We start from the raw sequence: 18,664 nt of genomic DNA, 5'->3' as shown, positions 1-18,664 counted from the left end.
ATAAAGATATATGTTTATAAAAAATAAAAAATTAAAAAAAAAATCGTTAAAGAGCCTTTTTACGTAGTACCATTTTAGGCACCGTAGAAAAAAATGGTGAGGATACAACTCTTGCATGTCACAATCTTATGGTCCAAGGACAACCAAAATCACTAAAATACAGCTTAGTCATGGGAAAGGATATATGTGAAAAATACAAGTCGGTAAACAATATGTAACTCTAAAGTCAGTTATTAGCATCTAATATATGTAAGGACTAAGTATAGTTATGGACGGAGGGCAAAATAGAATTCATTATTGGGTTGGAAAATAGTGACTCTGAGAGGCAGCAACAATGAGAATTACAGGCATGAGATTTGTCATAGACAATTTTTCATACAAATACACTGTGAGTATCTGACCTTACATTGATCTAACCAGAAAGATGGGAGAAGGGAGCTTGGGAGTAGGTAGCCTGCAGGATAGTTAGCTGAGAGGTATGTAGGTGTGTCAGATGACCATTTTGATTAGGAGGGACAGCTGAGACTGTCCTCTGCTGAGACTGAGCCTCTGATGTCACAGGATTTCACATCTAATCACACAGGGGTGGTTACATAGGCGAGAATTAGAAACTATCCAAGATCCTCTGTGATTATGACTGAAATGTGTGTAGCAGCTTCCAGAGATGTAGAAGAAAAAAGGTTTCATGTGAGTTGCAGCAGTGAGGGAAAAAGCCTCAGTGAGAAGTCTTGCAGTGGGCCTTGAATGGCAAATTGTGGGGAGAATGCTTCAGAAAAGGGGGAGGCAAGAGCACATGAGCCGACTGGAGAGACTAAGTGTGAGACAATTGAGAAGACTGACCTGTGGGAATTATGTCCAGGTGACTTGACCTATATGTAGTTTCCCATGGTCTGCATTTTGCTGATTGCTTGCTTATGGTGCAGTTTCGGGAATTTCCTCTGTCCTCTGTATTTCCTACAAATTAGCAGGTGGACCTAGTAAAGCATGATGAGATTCAGGCTCATTTGTAGGACTGTAGGCGTGTGTGGGGGGTCTTCCTTGATCACATGAGTAAAGGTATGTGTAAGGGTCTAGGATTTCATTTGACCCAACTTAACAAGCCAGCAATTAGCCTGTTACTGTTTCACATTCTAACTTCATAATAAGTATGACTTATTTTCTGAGATATCCTGGTCAGTCCACTGCCCCCTCCCACTTTTGTCTGTACCATCTCTTATCTTTATTTCTCTTTTTCCTATCTTGCTCAATTTGGATTTCTCTCAGCAGTTTCTTTTCAATGTGGGTGCCCTATCCTAGGAAGGAGCCTTGGTTAGTTCCCTGAGTTTAAAAGGCTAGACTGCTCCAGGTCCTTTGGGCCTCCCTGGGGACCCCTTGCAGTGGACTCAACCCCATTATTTTTAGTCTGCAATCAGATTGGACCACACTGCTTTTCATTTAAAACTTGGCTAGCTTGGGCTTCTTCCGTCCTCTGGTCTGTCAGAGGCCCTATTGCTTTCCCTCTTTGTTGATCTGCACAGTGGCTTATAGCACTTGTGTCTGCTGGGCCTTGATGTTTTTCCCTCTTTATATGGAGTTTTATGAGGATAATTTGTCTTCTAGTTTTGTAATAGGTACTGTCCGTGGGCTTTTTGTGGTGTTATCTAGTTGCTCTGTTTGAATGTGGGGATTCAGAAATAACAAAGGCTATGTTGCCACTGCCATTTCTCCAGAATCCTCTTTGTAGGTGCTTAAGTAGAAAGGTCACACAATAATGAGTAGAATGGTTGGTCTGACCTAACATCTTACTTGGCATAGAGACATGTGGTCATTAGTCACACTTGTTCTTTAACTTTCTCTTTTCTCCAAATTGAAAAGTGTTGGCTATCATGCCCGTTTAGTGGATTTCCATGGAAATAATAGCTTCTTACCTTTACTCTTTTCAGGTTTACCAAGAATCTTTCCCCAGACAAAATCAATTTGAGCACCCTGAAAGGGGAGGGTCAACTGACCAACCTGGAGCTGGATGAAGAGGTTCTACAGAATGTGCTGGAGCTGCCCACCTGGTTAGCCATTACTCGGGTCTACTGCAACAGGGCCTCCATCCGGGTGAGAATGGGGGTCAGAGTGCTGTTGCTGTCCTTGGCCAGCAGGCATGTTTTCTTGAGGGGCAGCTCCCACAGCCCTGAGTGTTGCTTTCCTCTTTCAGATCCAGTGGACAAAGTTGAAGACACACCCCATTTGCTTGGTAATGGCCTTTCTTGATTGCAAGTAATCAAAATGGGGATGGCTGGGATGGGATTTTAAAAGATCTGAGAGGAGATGGTGAGGAGTCCTGACAGGCTAACCCTTTTGGGACTGGTGTTTGCTCTGTCTGGTTTGTGAGCTTCTCTCGGAGAGTGACTGTTTTCTGGGCTTATTCTGAAATTACTGTGTGGTGTAGCAGTTAGCACTGAGACACAAGACCAAGTAGTCCTTGGTTGTTTCACCTTTTGTTTTTTATAACAAATTTTGCTGCCCAGGTTCTACTTCTGGATTTCCTTTGGAATCTTGACAGAGGAAAAAATTAGAAATCTAGTTCATGTGGACTATTGGGTGATTAGCTGAAAGCCCTTCAGGAACTCACCAATATGTATTTCATCCAAAAACTGGAATCCCCAGGGATGGTAATGCCTCTGTAACTTGGGTTTATATTGTAGTTTTCTGCTGTGAGCTAATCCTATGCTTGTCCTGGGTTCTGCTGCTAACGGACATGGAAGAGGAAAGATGAGGCCTCTCCTTGCATTTCAGTTTGTTCATTCATTTGACAAATATTTGTTGTCTGCCCACTGTTGGCACAGCACTCAACTAGGCAGTACAGCGTAGGGATGGATAAGATGCACCGTGTGCTGTGTGGGGTTTTGTGCAGATGCTTAGCTCTCCGTGGCTTTTATTTCAGTGTCTGGATAAGGTAGAGGTGGAGATGAAGACATGTGAGGAGCCTCGGCCCCCAAATGGACAGTCTCCTATTGCCCTCGCTTCTGGACAGAGGTTAGTTGCTTAGGTCCCTTTCATTTCCAACATGTTAACTGTTCCATATCAACTTTTAGTGAAAAATGAACTTTTTATTTGGGAATTTTCCAACTTACACTAAAATGGAGAGAATGGTATAATCAACCCCCAGGCACCTAAGATCTGATTTCAACAGTTGTTAACATGTTGCCATTCTAGTTTCACCTTTTCTTGCCTGTGTGTGTGTGTGTGTGTGTGCGCGCGCGCTTGTACGAGCATGGCATGCACTGTAGTCTTTGAACGCGCGCGCTTGTACAAGCATGGCATGCACTGTAGTCTTTGAAAGCAAATCCCAGACACCATATGATTCCATCTGTAAATACTTCTAGATACTTCGTCTTTTTTTAAAAATATATTTTATTTATTTATTTGATACAGAGATCACAAGTAGGCAGAGAGGCAGGCAGAGAGCAAGCTGGGGAGAAGCAGGTTCTCTGCCTAGCAGAGAGTCTGATGCGGGGCTCGATCCCAGGATCCTAAGATCATGACCTGAGCTGAAGGCAGAGGCCTTAACCCACTGAGCCACCCAGGTGCCCCAAGATACTGTGTTTTTAACAGACGGGGACTTTGAAGAAAGAAAGAAAAAATACACAAAACTATTATCACAATCAATAGAATTAATAGGAATTTGTTAATATTATCTAATACTTATTTCATATTAAATTTTATGAATTGTCTCTAAAATATTTTTTCCAATGCAGTATGGCTCCAAAGAGCTCCACATATTACATTTAGGGATATGCCTTTTAAGACTTTTTAGTTCTAAACAACCCCCCACACCCACTCTTTAGTATTCTATTTATTCTTTGTAGAAACTAGATTTTTTTTTTAATATTTATTTATTGACAGATCACAAGTAGGCAGAGAGGCAGGCAAAGAGAGAGAGGAGGGGGAAGCAAGCTCCCTGCTGAGCAGAGAGCCCGAAGTGGGGCTGGATCCCAGGACCCTGGGGTCATGACCTGAGCCGAAGGCAGCGGCTTAACCCACTGAGCCACCCAGGCACCTCAAAACTAGATTGTTTTTGATAAAGAATGTCCTACATTTTGTATTTTGGCTGATTGTGTCCTCAAGGATATATTTTAAATGTTTCTCTTTTAACCTGGTAGTAAGATTTAAAGGCTTGATTTGAGTAAATGTTTTTGTTTTCTTGGTAAGAATGCTCTAAAAATTATACCATGTATTTCCTATTGTATCAGGAGACACAAAATGTTCCTTTGGTTAAGATTAATCAGTGGATTCAGATAATGATGGCCTGATTTATCCATTGTGATTAAGGTCGTCATCTACTTCATCTCATGGTTTAAGGACCATTGATAACCATTGATGATAATTGTGTAGGTCTGTTATATTTCACTGTTGATGCAAAACACGGATTTTATAATTCTTTTCTTCCTATTACATTTATTAACAATAATAGACTAGCAGTAATCTCTAAGATTTTTTGTGGGTGTGGGGGGAGGATGAAGGAGAGTTATCCTTTTGGATTCATGTTTTTTTTAACAGATTTATTAAAGTATAATTGACACAAAATAGACTACATGTACAAAGCATAAAGTTTGATAAGTTTTAGCATATGCACACCATGCAGTCATCAACACAATCAAGACAATGAACATATCCATTAACCCTTAACCATATTGTTGTTCTCCCTTATATTCTTTCCCTTTCCTTTCTCATGCCCTCCTATCCCCAGACTGGGGGGTAAAAGCATGGCTTTCTGTGACTATAGATTAGTTTACATTTTCTATAATTTTATATAAAAGGAATCATAGTATGTAGTATGTACTGGTTTTTGTCTGGCTTCTTTTACTCAGCATAATTATTTTGAGATTCATCCATGTTGTTGAGTGTATCAATAGTTCATTCCTTTTATTAGTGAGTATTCCATTGTGTGGAGAGATTAGAATTTGTTTATCCATTTGCTTGTTTTTTGTTTTTTGTTTTTTTTTTTAATCCATTCACTTGTTAGTGGACACTTTATTTTCAGTGTTTGGCTATTATGAATAATGCTGCTATGAACATTCATATACAAGTTTTTGTGTGGTCATGTGCTTTTACTTCTCTTGGGTAAATGCCTAGGAATGGAGTGGTCAGGTGGTAGGAATGGTAGGTAAGATTTAGCTTTTTAAGAAACTGTTTCTTTTCTTTCTTTCTTTCTTTTTTTTTTTAAGATTGTACTTATTTATTTATTTGACAGAGAGTAAGAGGGAACACAAGCAGAGCAAGTGGGAGAGGGAGAAGCAGGCTCTCTGCTGAGTGGGGAGCCCAGTGTGAGGCTTGATCCCAGGACCCTGAGATCATGACCTGAGACAAAGGCAGATGCCCAACAACTGAGCCACCCAGGCGCCCCAAACTGCCAAACTTTTCCAGAGTGGTTTACTATTTTACATTCTTTTTATGCTTTTACATTTAAATTTTCTTACATCCTACACTTCCATTTACTTTAAAAAAAATGTTTGTTGTATTTCATACATTTATAGTCGTTATTTGTTTTGATATTCAGATGTCCTTATCTTTGGCCAGGGAGAGCCTTTCGAAGTCACTGCCTGTGTCTTTTGGAGAAGACCCCAGTAATCTGACATTTCTCCCAAGGAACGCCAATTCCTTTTAGTGAGAAATGTTATTTAAAGAGAACAGTCTGGGCAAAATTGTATTCATTGAGTTGTTATTGCAATAAGGCCTTTTACACGTTCAGTTATAGGGTAATGGTATTTTTAAAAAAGAGAAAAATAAATCATGACAATATGCGGATATTTCTCAATTCAAATAAAAAAGAGGATTTTAAAATAACTGTTTAGATTTAATGTTTGTATTTTTTGTTCATATGCTGTACCATGGTTCCTAACAACAATAATATAATAAACAATTCACTTTTTTCAATTGTTTAAAAAAATAACAAAGCCAGTATTGTAACTATCAATAAGACTACTGAGTATGGTAGATTTCTGTGTGCATGTATGTGTTTTAAATTTATGATATATCCCACTAGAGAAGTATGGTCGAATGCTGTGTTTTAAAGTCACTTGAAGTCATTTTTCATACGTTCAGAATGCCAATTTGACATACAGAGAGGTTTTTTGTTTTTTGTTTTTTTTTTTTAAGACAAATTTTGCAGTTTTTGGCTCACAATAAAGTTAGAGGAAGGGGCACAGATTTCCCATATCTCCTTGCCCCTGTGCATGCATAGCCATCTCCATTATCAACATCCCCCATCAGAGTAGTATATTTGTTACAGTGGTTAACCTACATTGACACATCACAATTGCCCAAAGTCCATAGGTCCCATTAAGGTTCAGTCTTGGTTTTTGTACATTCTTTGGGTTGGGAAAAATGTATAATGATGTGTCTACCATTATGGTATTTTCACAGCCCTAAAAATTCTGTGTGCTCTACTTATTTATCTCTATTCCTTATTTATCCCCAACCCCTGAAACCGATGGTATTTTTCACTGTCTCCATTGTTTTTCCTTTTCCAGAATGTCATATAGTTGGAATCACACAGTATGATTCATCTTTTAATTTTTTTTACCTTTTAAAATATGTTATTTATTTATTTATTTATTAGAGAAATAGAGAGCACAAGTGGGGTGAAGGGCACAGGAAGAAGCAGACTCCCCCACAGAGCAGGGAGGCTAATGTGGGGCTTGATCCTGGGATTCTGGGATTGTGACCTGAGCCTAAGACAGACGCTTAACCAGCTGAGACATTCAGGCACCCCCATCTTAACCACTTTTTAAAAAAAAAATTTCTTTTCAGTGTTCCCAGATTCATTGTTTATGCACCACACCCAGTGCTCCATGCAATATGTGCCCTCCTTAATACCTACCACCAGGCTCCCTAACCCCCAGCCCCTGCCCCTCCAAAATCCTCAGTTTGTTTCTCAGAGTCCACAGTCTCTCGTGGTTCGTCTCCCCTTCCAATTTCCTCCATTCACTTCTCTCCATCTCCTAATGTCCTCTGTGTTATTCCTTATGCTCCACAAATATGCAAAACCATATGATAATTGACTCTGTCTGCTTGACTTATTTCAATTAGCATAATCTCTTCCAGTCCCGTCCATGTTGATACAAAAGTTGGGTATTCATCCTTTTAATGGAGGAATAATACTCCATAGTATATATGGACCACATCTTCTTTATCCATTCTTCCATTGAAAGGCATCTTGGTTCTTATCACAGTTTGGCAACTGTGGCCATTGCTGCTATGAACATTGGGGTACAGATGGCCCTTCTTTTCACTACATCTGTATCTTTGGGGTAAATACCCAATAGTGCAATTGCAGGGTCATAGGGAAGCTCTATTTTTAATTTCTTAAGGAATCTCCACACTGTTCTCCAAAGTGGCTGCACCAACTTGCATTCCCACCAACAGTGTAAGAGGATTCCCCTTTCTCCACATCCTCTCCAACACATGTTTACTGTTTTGTTAATTTTAGACATTTTAACTGGTATAAGGTGGTATCTCAACGTGGTTTTGATTTGAATTTCCCTGATTGCTAATGATGATGAACATTTTTTCATGTGTCTGTTAGCCATTTATATGTCTTCGATATTGGCCATGGCAACTTCTTTCAAGATATGATTCCAAAGGCAAAGGAAACAAAAGTGAAAATGAACTTTTGGGACTTTATCAAGAACAAAAGTTTCTGCACAGCAAAGGAAATAGTCAGCAAAACAAAGAGGCAACCCATGGAATGGGAGAAGATATTCACAAATGACACTACAGACAAAGGGCTGATATCTAAGATGTATAAAGAATTCCTCAGACTCAACAAACACAAAACAGATAATCATGTCAAAAAGTGGGCAAAAGACAATGAACAGACACTTCTCCAAAGAAGACATACAAATGGCTAACAGACACATCTTAACCACTTTTTTTTTTTAGATTTTATTTATTTATTCGACAGAGAGAGATCACAAGTAGGCAGAGCAGCAGGCAGAGAAAGGGGGGAAGCAGGCTCTCCGCTGAGCAGGAGAGGGCTCCATCCCAGGACCCTGAAATCATGTTTCTCAGAGGCTTAACCCACTGAGCCACCCAGGCGCCCCTTAACCACTTTTAAGTGTGAAGTTCAGTAGTGTTAACTCTACTCACATCCTGCAACAAATCTCCAGAGCTTTTACATCTGAAATTGGAACCCCATATCCATTTGTATTGGTTTGCTGTGACTACCATGACATAATGCCATAGACTAGTTGCCTAAATAGTTGAAATTTATTGTTGAAATTTCACTAAATTTCAAATAAGTTGAAATTTATTTTCTCACAGTTCTGGGGGCTTGAAGTCTTATTATCAAGGTATCACCAGATCCTGAGGCCTCTCTCCTTGGCTTGCAGATGCTGACTCCTTAGCATTTCCTCACATGGCCTTTTCTCTCTACCTGCTCATCCCTAGTGTTGCTTCATTTTTTCCCTTTAATTGAAGTATAGTCGATATACAGTGTTTTATTGGTTTCAGGTGTACAATATAGTGATTTGATAGCTCTACACATTATGTAGTGTTCATATGAGAACATGATATATGATATCACATATATCACATATATATGTGACATATATATGTGATATATACATATATTTAATATATACATATAATATATATGTGATATCATATGATATGATATCATATGATATATGATTATGTGATAACATGATATAACATATGGTAGTGTTTATATGTTCATATGATATTAATGATAAGTATATTATCATGTATTATTGCAATAATATTCACAATATTCCCTGTGCTGTACTTTTCATCCTTATGACTGATTTATTTTACTACTTGAAGTATGTACCTCTTCATCACTCCACCTATTTTGCCCACTCCTCTTACTCTTCCCCTCTGGCAACCACCAGAGTGTTCTGTGTATTTATGAGCTTGTTTTGTTTGTTCACTTGTTTTGTCTTTCAGATTCCACATATATGAAATCATGTATTTTTCTTTATCTGACTTGTTAGCATAATACCTTCTAGGTTCACCCATGTTGTCACAAATGGTAAGATTTCATTCTTTTTAATGGCTGAGTAGTATTCCATTGCATATATATATATATATCACATCTTCTTTATTTATCTATTGCTGGGGCAATTGCATTGCTCCCGTTTCTTGACTATTGTAAATAATGCTGCTATAAACATAGGCGTGCAGATACCTTCTTGAATTAGGGTTTTCTTTTTCCTTTCTTTTTTTAAAAAATATTTTATTTATTTATTTAACAGAGAGAGAGAGACATCACAAATAGGCAGAGAGAGGGGGAAGCAGGCTCCCTGCTGAGCAGAGAGCCCGACGTGGGGCTCGATCCCAGGACCCAGAGATCATGACCTGAGGTGAAAGGAGAGGCTTAACTCATTGAGCCACTCAGGCGCCCCAAATTAAGGTTTTCATTTTCCTCAAGTATAGACCTAGAAGTAGAATTACTGGATCATATGATACTTCTCTTTTTATTTTTTTGAGGAAACTCCATATTCTTTTCCACATGGCTGCACCAAATCGTCATTCCCACCAACAGTGCACAAAGGTTTCCTTTTTTTTTTTTTTTTTTTTAAAGATTTTATCCATTTATTTGACAGTTTGACAGACAGAGATCACAAGTAGGCAGAGAGGCAGGCAGAGAGAGAGGAGGAACCAGGCTCCCTTCTGAGCAGAGAACCCAATGCAGGACTCAATCCCAGGACTCTGGGACCATTACCTGAGCCGAAGGCAGAGGCTTTAACCCACTGAGCCACCCAGGTGCCCCTTCTTTTTATTTATTTTTAATTTTTTTATTATTATTTTTTTAAAGATTTTATTTATTTATTTGACAGAGAGAGATCACAAGTAGGCAGAGAGGCAGGCAGAGAGAGAGAGAGGAGGAAGCAGGCTCCCTGCTGAGCAGAGAGCCCGATGAGGGACTCGATCCCAGGACCCTGAGATCATGACCTGAGCCGAAGGCAGCGGCTTAACCCACTGAGCCACCCAGGCGCCCCCCAGGTGCCCCTTCAAATGTTTCTTTTTCTTCATATCCTTTCCAAAACTTGTTTCTTGTTGTTTTGATACTAGCCATTTTGACAGATGCGAGGTGATAGCTCATTGTGGCTTTCATTTTCATTTCCATGATGAGTGAGGCTAAGTATCACTATTGCTCTTAATGGTTTTTTTGTTTAACAGAAATGATTAATTCTAATGTAATGTAATGTAATGTAATGTAATGTATGCCCTTTTTTTGCCCTTTATGCTTAACCCTTTTTGTGTCTTAAGGGTCTCTTCCTGTCTGAAGGCATGAAGATATTCTCTTTTGTTTTCTTCTAAAAGTTTTATTGTTTGACCTTTCACATTTAGATATAATCGATCTTTTTTTTGTTTAAGATTTTATTTATTTGTTTGACAGAGGGATAGAAATTGCAAGTAGGCGGAGAGACAGACGGAGGGAGAGGGGGAAGCAGGCTCCTTGCTCAGCAAGGAGCCTGATGTGGGGCTCAATCCCAGGATCCTGAGACTGTGAGCTGAACCGAAGGCAGAGGCTTAACCACTGAGTCACCCAGGCGCCCTGATATGATTGGCCTTAAAATGATTATTTCTTTTGTTTGATGTAAGATAGGAGTTAATATTATTTTTTCTCTGTCAATCTCTTCAAACTGACCATGTGCCATTATTGAAAGACCATCTTTTCTCTACTGCTCTCTCACCACTATTATAAATTTAGTGTCTCTCAATATAGTTGTGATTTGTGAGTACGGTTGAACATTTTTATGTTTAATATCATTTGCACTTCCTTCTCTGTGAACTGCCCATACTTTGTCCCATTTTTATTGGCCTGTATTTTTTTTTTCAGTTTCTTGAAGCTCTTTATACATTAGAGATGTTAGCCCTTTGTGATATAAATTGGAAATACATATTTTTTCCAGTTTATAATTTCTACGCCTTCTTTTTATCTCTTGTAATGAGAACTGATTTCATTTACGTGCCAAGAATGTCTGTGTTTTTCTACATCCAGGAGGACTTTAAGATGGCCTTTGTTCCTCTTCTTACCATTTCTGACCTCTCACTGTGGAAGTCCAGCTATGCTTTTTGGGATATATTTGACAGGGTAGAGTTGGGATTGTTCTTGACGTCTTGCTCACCTGGCTGTACTTCTTTCCTCTTCCCACTACCTTTGCAGAGTATGCTGTGTCTTTGAAGGTTTTATAAAAATCTAGCATTTCCTTTCTTTAGTTATACCTCCCCTCATGTACAACTTTCACATTTGGGTAGTTTGTGGATTATAAAAATATTTTTTAATTCATTCTTTCTAACAAAAGAGAGATTATTTCTAGGTCAACTCTTTTTCTTTTATTTCATTCCTCAAAAAATCCAATTAAGAGTACTGCATCATAAAACATTTTCAAAATTTAAAAAATGTAAGTAGAAATAGAGAGAGATAAAAGAAAGAAATCATCCATAGTTCTAGCACCTAAAGAGAAACTGTTAATAATCTTGTCTGATGTCTTCCACTGTAAAAAGTGCATACAAAGTCTCACCTGCTTCTGAATATTGGTCTCCCTCATTTGTTGTAGTGAGTATGGCTTTGCCGAGAAGGTGGTGGAGGGAATGTTTATCATCGTCAATTCCATCACCATCAAGATTCACTCCAAGGCTTTCCACGCTTCTTTTGAATTGTGGCAGCTCCAGGGCTACAGCGTCAACCCCAACTGGCAGCAGAGTGACCTCCGTCTCACCCGCATCACTGACCCCCACCGAGGAGAGGTGACAGCCCCAGTATTGCAAGAGGAGAGAATGAGGAGATTCAAAATAGGACTGGTTTTTAAAGGATATTATTCCTGCTTTGGGGTTTTCCTCAGATATGTCCCCCATTCCTGTGACCCCAAGAATCCCAGTGTTACTGCTACATGCCTTCTTCTTTTAGGGATCTCTGATCCACTGCATTCTATTGGTAGGATCCCAACTGAGAAATAGGTGGGAGTTTCTCCCTTGCTAGTCTTTTCCCTCTTAGACTTCCTGCCTCTTGGTTAATTTCATCCATAGAATTAAAGGATTTTACTTTCTCTCCTTTTAGGTTCTAACATTTAAGGAAATAACTTGGCAAACACTTCGAATTGAGGCAGATGCTACAGACAATGGTGATCAGGACCCAGTCACCACTCCACTGAGGCTTATTACCAACCAAGGCAGGATCCAAATAGCCCTCAAGAGAAGAGTGAGTATGATCTCTGCCCTCGTGAAAACTTCTGTCTTTTGTTCTCTTAGACAACCTTAGAGTTGTTCTCTGTTTTTTTAATGTTACTGGCCCTAGGAATGACAATCAAAAGTGGCAGGCCTATACTTCAGTGTTGCACAGAACATTTCTGTGAACATTTGCACCTCCTTGTCACCTGAATTTTGGAAACCACAATTTTTACCTATACATAGGAACACCGACATAGACACCTGGCAGTTGACTACTGTTTTCTTGTTAACCACAGAAAACATTAGTAGTTTTGTAAGAAATTGACCCTCCATAGTGTTTGCTGCTTTCTTTTCATGTTCTGGGTATTGAAAAGCCTCTCTGAAATTAATCAGGCAATAATCACGTTGAGTTGGAATGATACCAGATGTTGAACCCCATGTTTTGTGTGGCCCTTTCAGACCAAAGATTGCAATGTGGTAGCCTCCAAGCTGATGTTCCTGTTGGATGACCTGCTCTGGGTGCTAACTGACTCGCAGCTCAAGGCTATGATGAAGTATGCAGAGTCACTGAGTGAGGCCATGGAGAAGTCAGCCCAGCAGAGAAAGAGTCTGGCTCCTGAACCTGTACAGGTTAGAGGCAAAACAGACACCCTTTGTTTGGGGTAGGGGGTGGCTAGAGAGATGGAGGGCCAGACCTAATTCATACCAACATAGGTGAGGTCTAGACTTCATTAGGCATTTTTGGGGCATTTGTCATTTGCATAGGCTTTGTTTGTGCTTCTAATTTATTCTATTCATTGGGTGCCTCTGGTGTGTTAGCTATATAGTACTAGCCACTGGGAGGAAAAGTAGAATAAGCCTCTTGTTCCTGTCTTTAGAGCTCTAACTGCCTTACAGTGTGGACTGTAAACAAATTATTATAATAGGAGGTGGTTCATATATAAGTAGACACTATGCCATGAGAACATGAAGAAGAAGCATCTAACTGCACGGGCTGAAAGGGGGCATTAAAGAAAGACTATTGGAGGAGGCAGTGTTTTGGCATCAGTAAGCTAAGTCCTGGGGAGTGAGAGCTTGGGGGGCATTTCAGACCTAAGAACAGCGGTACTCTGTCTAGAGTTACAAGACTAATTATAACAAGGCTTTTTGGAGTTTGGGTTCTTTAGGCGGGACAGGTCTATGTAAGCTATCAGGTGAACAGTTACGGGAGAGAGCAGCCATCTCATGAAATTGTGGATTTCTCCAGACTGAACTAAAGCTTAAGAAAGGCTGTGAGGAGCTCTCTGGGTTTGGACTTATTTTTTTGCTCTCTGTCACATGTAGATCACCCCACCTGCTCCCAGTGCCCAGCAGTCCTGGGCCCAGGCGTTCGGGGGCAGCCAGGGCAGCAGCAACAGCAGCAGCAGCCGCCTAAGCCAGTACTTTGAGAAATTTGATGTGAAGGAGTCCTCCTACCACCTGCTAATCTCCCGCCTGGACCTGCACGTTTGCGATGATAGCCAGTCCCGAGAGCCAGGTACTCTGGTCAGCCTGAGCCTGGGCCTGGTGCTCTGTCGGCACCTTTGCTCTTCTCAAGATGGGGAGTGCTTTGGGAAGCTTCCCTTAATCCCATCCATTCCTTGGGCCTTGGTCTCTGGTGGTCTCTTGCTCTGTTGGTGTGAGGTAGTGCTTTTAGCCTTTTGGGTGTGGCGGGACCAGCATCCGGATTTAGTAAAATACAGAGGCCAGCACTCTCGCAGGCCTCACTGAGTCAGAATCTTCAGGGGCAGAGCTCAAGCAGTGTACACTTCTTTTCTTCCCTGCTTATGTTGGGCAGTGCTGGCTACTGGTATGAGCTTCTAGGAAAGTAAATTCAAGTACAGTGTATTTATTACACAAAATAAAGCTATGTGGTAGAATTTGGGGAATTTTTCACGAGATATATTTAGATAAGGGGATAACTCCCATCCCACCTTACCCAGGTGTGGTGTATGACTCTGTAAGGAACAAGGAACAGAACAAGTTCTTGTGAATTTGACTCTTCTCCTAGGATTTGGGTGTAAAGGGAGGGGAGAACTAGGTGGGACAGAAAGGGCTGTATGATTCTCTGGAGTTGTTCTAATATGCAGCCATATATGACTACTGCTGGCTGATCCAAATTGAGATGGGCTGCAAATATAAGGTACACATGGGATTTTGAAGATGTAGTAGAAAACCAGAGTGTAGAATACCTTGATAATTATTTTCATATTGATTTATGTTGAAATGATAAAATATTGATTATATTCATGTAAGTAATAGTATGTATTAAAATTAATTTCACCTTTTGAAAAAACTTTTTCATATGACTACTAGAAAATTTAAAATTATGTGGCTCACATTATATTTCTAATGGATAGCATTGCTCTAGAACTGTTTGTTCAGTATAGTAGCCAATAGCTACATTTGGCTGTTAAAATTAAATAAATGATGGGCTCCTGGGTGGCTCAGTGGGTTAAGCCATTGTCTTCGGGTCAGGTCATGATCCCGGGGTCCTGGGATCGAGTCTTGAATCGGGCTCTCTGCTCAGCAGGGAGCCCGCTTCCCCCTCCCTCTCTCTGCCTGCCTCTCTGCCTGCTTGTGATCTCTCTCTGTCAAATAAATAAATAGAATCTTTAAAAAAAAAATTAAATAAATGAAAAAATTCCGTTCCTCATTTGCACCAGTCACATTTCAAGTACTCAGTATAATCTACAGACCATAAAAGATTTTCATCATCACAGAAAGTTCTTTAGGACAGTGCAGCTCTAGAGGGTCCTTAAAGGCTACATTTTTGGTTTTTCTTGGTTTGGGTTTTCTTGTTTTGTTTTTGTTTTTGTCTTTTGGTGAAAAAATTTAGATTTAGCTAGCTGGACTCAGTTTAGATGATCCCAGTTTTGTTGGCAACATCCAAAGCCTCAGTCAGGAGCCAAATGAACATATGCCGCCCTCTTTCTATCAAGCCTGATTTTAAGATGTTGACCTTGGCCATGTCAGTGTCCTAGAGTTTCTTCACAGCCTGTTTGATCTGATCCTTGTTAGCCTTGACATACATAATGAACACAAGTGTGTTGTTGTCTTCTATTTTCTTAATGGCTGACTTGATGGTCAGGGGGGACTTGATGAGAGCATAGTGATTGGGCTTGTTTCCCCTGGGGGTGCTCTTTTGAGGGTATTTGGGTTGCTAGGTGACGTGCGGATCTTCTTCTTTTTTTTTTTTTGTGACTGTGGATGCCTTTCAACACTTTCTTGGCCTTCAAAGCCTTTGCTTTGGCTTCAGCTTTGGGAGAGGCAGGGACTTCCTTTTTCACCTTTGACACCATCTTTGTGAAAGGGATCTACTTGCTTTTTCATTAAGGGACACCGTAGCCTGGGATGTTGGGCCCTTGAGTAACATGCATACCTCTCCCTTGGTATTGGAGGATAAATTATTGGAAACTGGTGGGTCCTTGGCGACAGTTTGGCTTGAGGTGGGGTAGCACTATCTCTTAAAATAAAATTGGAACAGTTTATATTCCAGCCTTCAGAGAAGAGGCTACTGATTGATGGGGAGGAGTGTCACTTGCCTGTTTTTAACGCTTCTTCCTTGGGATGAGACCTGTGACCCCAAAATTTTCTTTATCACTCTTAAGGCCATGCTGTTTTCATCCTCATCCTCAGCTCATTGGAGAATTTTAATTACTCATTTATGGAGACTGTTTACCATTTATGTCTCATATATGATTATGTGTTTATAATTAAATATGTTGATAATTGGTAATTCTATTTGATTTTGATTTTAATTCTAGACCCTATTTTAATATATTCAGTTTCTATAGTTTATTGTTCTTTTTCATCTAAATAATTCCAATGGAGGGAGCATTGCTATGAAACCCTCTTCCTCCAGTACCCTCAGTCATACATTTTTAAGTAGGATGGTATCACCCAACAGCAGTTGCAGATTGGCTCTTTCTTTTTATTATTATTTTTTAATTTTAATTTTTTAAAAGATTTTATTTATTTATTTGATAGAGATCACAAGTAGGCAGAGAAAAAAATAAAAATAGTATATACTTGATAATTTAATTCTACAAGTTATTCAGCAAATCATTAACTAAGTGCTGAAAAGAAAGAATATTGACCCAGTCTGAATGAATACCTAGTAGCTAGATTAGCTAAAAGATTTTTTCTCATATCAAGCAAAAGTTAAAAGTTGAGTTTACTAAGGGGTGCCTGGCTGGCTCAGTCGGTAGAGCATGTGACTCTTGATCTCAGGATAGTGAGTTCAAGCCCAACTTTGAACATAGAGCTTTCTTTTTTATTTTTATTTTTTATTTTTTTAAAGATTTTTATTTATTTATTTGACACACAGAGAGAGAACACAAGTAGGCAGAGAGGCAGGCAGAGAGAAGGGGGGGAAGCAGGCCCCCTACTGAGCAGAGAGCCTGATGCAGGGCTCGATCCCAGGACCCTGAGATCATGACCTGAGCCAAAGGCAGAGGCTTAACCCACTGAGCCACCCAGATGCCCCTAGAGCTTTCTTTAAAAAAAAAAAAAAAAATCACTATAATTAATTAAGAAATTTATTTAAATTTTCCATTTTTTTGTTGAAAAATACTTTTGAATAATTAAAAAATTTGATTATATTGCTGTTGTATATTTCTATAAATTGCTAATTTGCATGTATAATTTGATACATTATAATTTATATAAGAAATAGGTTTCATTAAATGTTACTCAGCAAATATATTTATAAAGTTGTTAAATATTAATAGCTTTAAGTTTTAAATTTAACTTTTAATTTAAAAGAATAATTTAGTCTTTTGTCACCCTGCATTGAATAAAAGGAGTAAACTTTATACTTCTTTTTTAAGGTTTTATTTACTTATTTGAGATAGAGTGAGCAAGGAAGAGCAATAGAGAAAGAGCATGAGGTGGGTGGTAGAGAGAGAGGGAGAAGCAGGTTTTCCACTATGCAGGGAGCCTGATGCAGGGCTCAATCCCAAGCCCTGGGATCATGACCTGAGATGAAGGCAGACGCTTAACCAACTGAGCCATCCAGGCGCCCCTGTATTTATTCTTTTTATGTATAAAGCACAAATAGACATAGCTCATAAGCAGATATATAGTATATCCGTGGTACGAAAATTTCATAAAGAGGCAATTAGGAAAAAATGTCAAAGTAAGTTCCTTAGAAGTAGTGATAATGAACAAAAAGATTGAGAAAAAGGAACATGAGTGTAGGATGGTGATTAGTCCAGAACTTGAGGTGGTGAAAATCCAGACAAGATAGAAATGGACCAGCTTACACCCAGAGGATCCCATGGTATTTCCCTTTACCCTAATAAGAGATAGAAATGTAGAACAGAGTCGGTCAGACAATATGCATATGTAAGAGAAGTAGTTTCTATTCTAACTACTCTATAACAATTCTTAGAGTGTAGTTGGAGAGGTAAGGTAGCAATAGAAAAAGTTTGGGATGCCAAGTGGCTCAGTCAGTTAAGCATCTGCCTTTGGCTCAGGTCACGGATCTTAGGGCCCTGGGATCAAGTCTCACATCGGGCTCCATACTCAGCGGGGAACCTGCTTCTCCCTCTGGCTGTTCTGCCTGCTGCTCCCCCGCGGCCCGGCTTGTGCTCTCTCTCTTACACACAAATAAATAAATAAAATCTTTAAAAAAAAAAAAAGGAGGGAAAGTTCATTCATTTAGTGAGAATTAAATGTAAATTCAAGATAGACATAGTATAATATTTGACTTAATGCTAGAAATTCCAGTTTACCTACAATATTCTGTATGTATATTTTACAGTTTCCTTGTTAGTACAGTGTTTGGAGTTCCATGGTACTGTGTATGTATTTTATGTAAGGATTGTATAATTAGCTCTGAGGCCAGGATATGAAAGGAAATAATGTGGCTTCTGTTTGGGGAGAATTTGGCTTATGTTATTCCAGGTCTTGGGCCGAGGAACAGCAATCCTGGCATTGTTAGGTTTTGGGGAACTAATCAATCAGAATTTTAGCGTGTTGGTGGGATACCTAATCCCTGAATCCTGAGTTTTGCTGTTTCTTTTGCCTTTCTGGAAATCTGGCAGTCATTTAACAGAAATAACATACTTTTTTGGGGTGTTGTCCGCTGACCATTGTAAATGAAGAGAGGAGGGCCTCAGACTTCTACATCACTTGACATCATGGCCTTTGAGTTGCACTTGTGTATCAACCAGGCTTTTTTTTGTAGAGAAAGAGGGGAGGCAGCCAGGGCGTGGGGGTCAGGGCTGGAGGGTAGAGAGAGAAAGAATCTTAAGCAGGCTCCACACCCAGTATGGAGCCAGACGTGAGGCCCAGTCTCACAACCTGGCGATCATGACTTGAGCCAAAATCAAGAGTTGGTCACTTAACAGACTGAGCCACCCAGGTGCCCTCAGGCTTTGGAACTGATCCTCAGAGGACTGAAGTACTTCAAGTGCTATTTAGGCTTCTGTGTTTCTTCTGCCAATGTTCACCTTTATTTTTCTTTTAT

At 39.6% G+C, this 18,664-nt stretch overlaps 1 protein-coding gene across 1 annotated transcript in view; it reads left to right on the top strand.

Annotated features, from left to right (window-relative positions):
* Positions 1-14,735, top strand: part of BLTP3A (bridge-like lipid transfer protein family member 3A) — a 43,577-nt gene extending 28,842 nt beyond the window's left edge. Inside the window, exons 2-8 of the mRNA XM_082732404.1 lie at positions 1,923-2,085; positions 2,186-2,224; positions 2,915-3,006; positions 11,562-11,751; positions 12,062-12,202; positions 12,631-12,801; positions 13,495-14,735. Coding sequence (XP_082588530.1) covers positions 1,923-2,085; positions 2,186-2,224; positions 2,915-3,006; positions 11,562-11,751; positions 12,062-12,202; positions 12,631-12,801; positions 13,495-13,920 — 1,222 coding nt within the window. The 3' untranslated portion in view covers positions 13,921-14,735. The remainder of the gene's footprint in view (positions 1-1,922; positions 2,086-2,185; positions 2,225-2,914; positions 3,007-11,561; positions 11,752-12,061; positions 12,203-12,630; positions 12,802-13,494) is intronic.
* Positions 14,736-18,664: the final 3,929 nt, after the last annotated feature.

The sequence above is a fragment of the Mustela nivalis genome (genome assembly GCF_964662115.1).
Source record: "Mustela nivalis genome assembly, chromosome: 5".
Taxonomy (NCBI): domain Eukaryota; kingdom Metazoa; phylum Chordata; class Mammalia; order Carnivora; family Mustelidae; genus Mustela; species Mustela nivalis.
The sequence above is the reverse complement of the archived record's forward strand: the minus strand, read 5'-3'. Positions and strand labels throughout refer to the sequence as shown.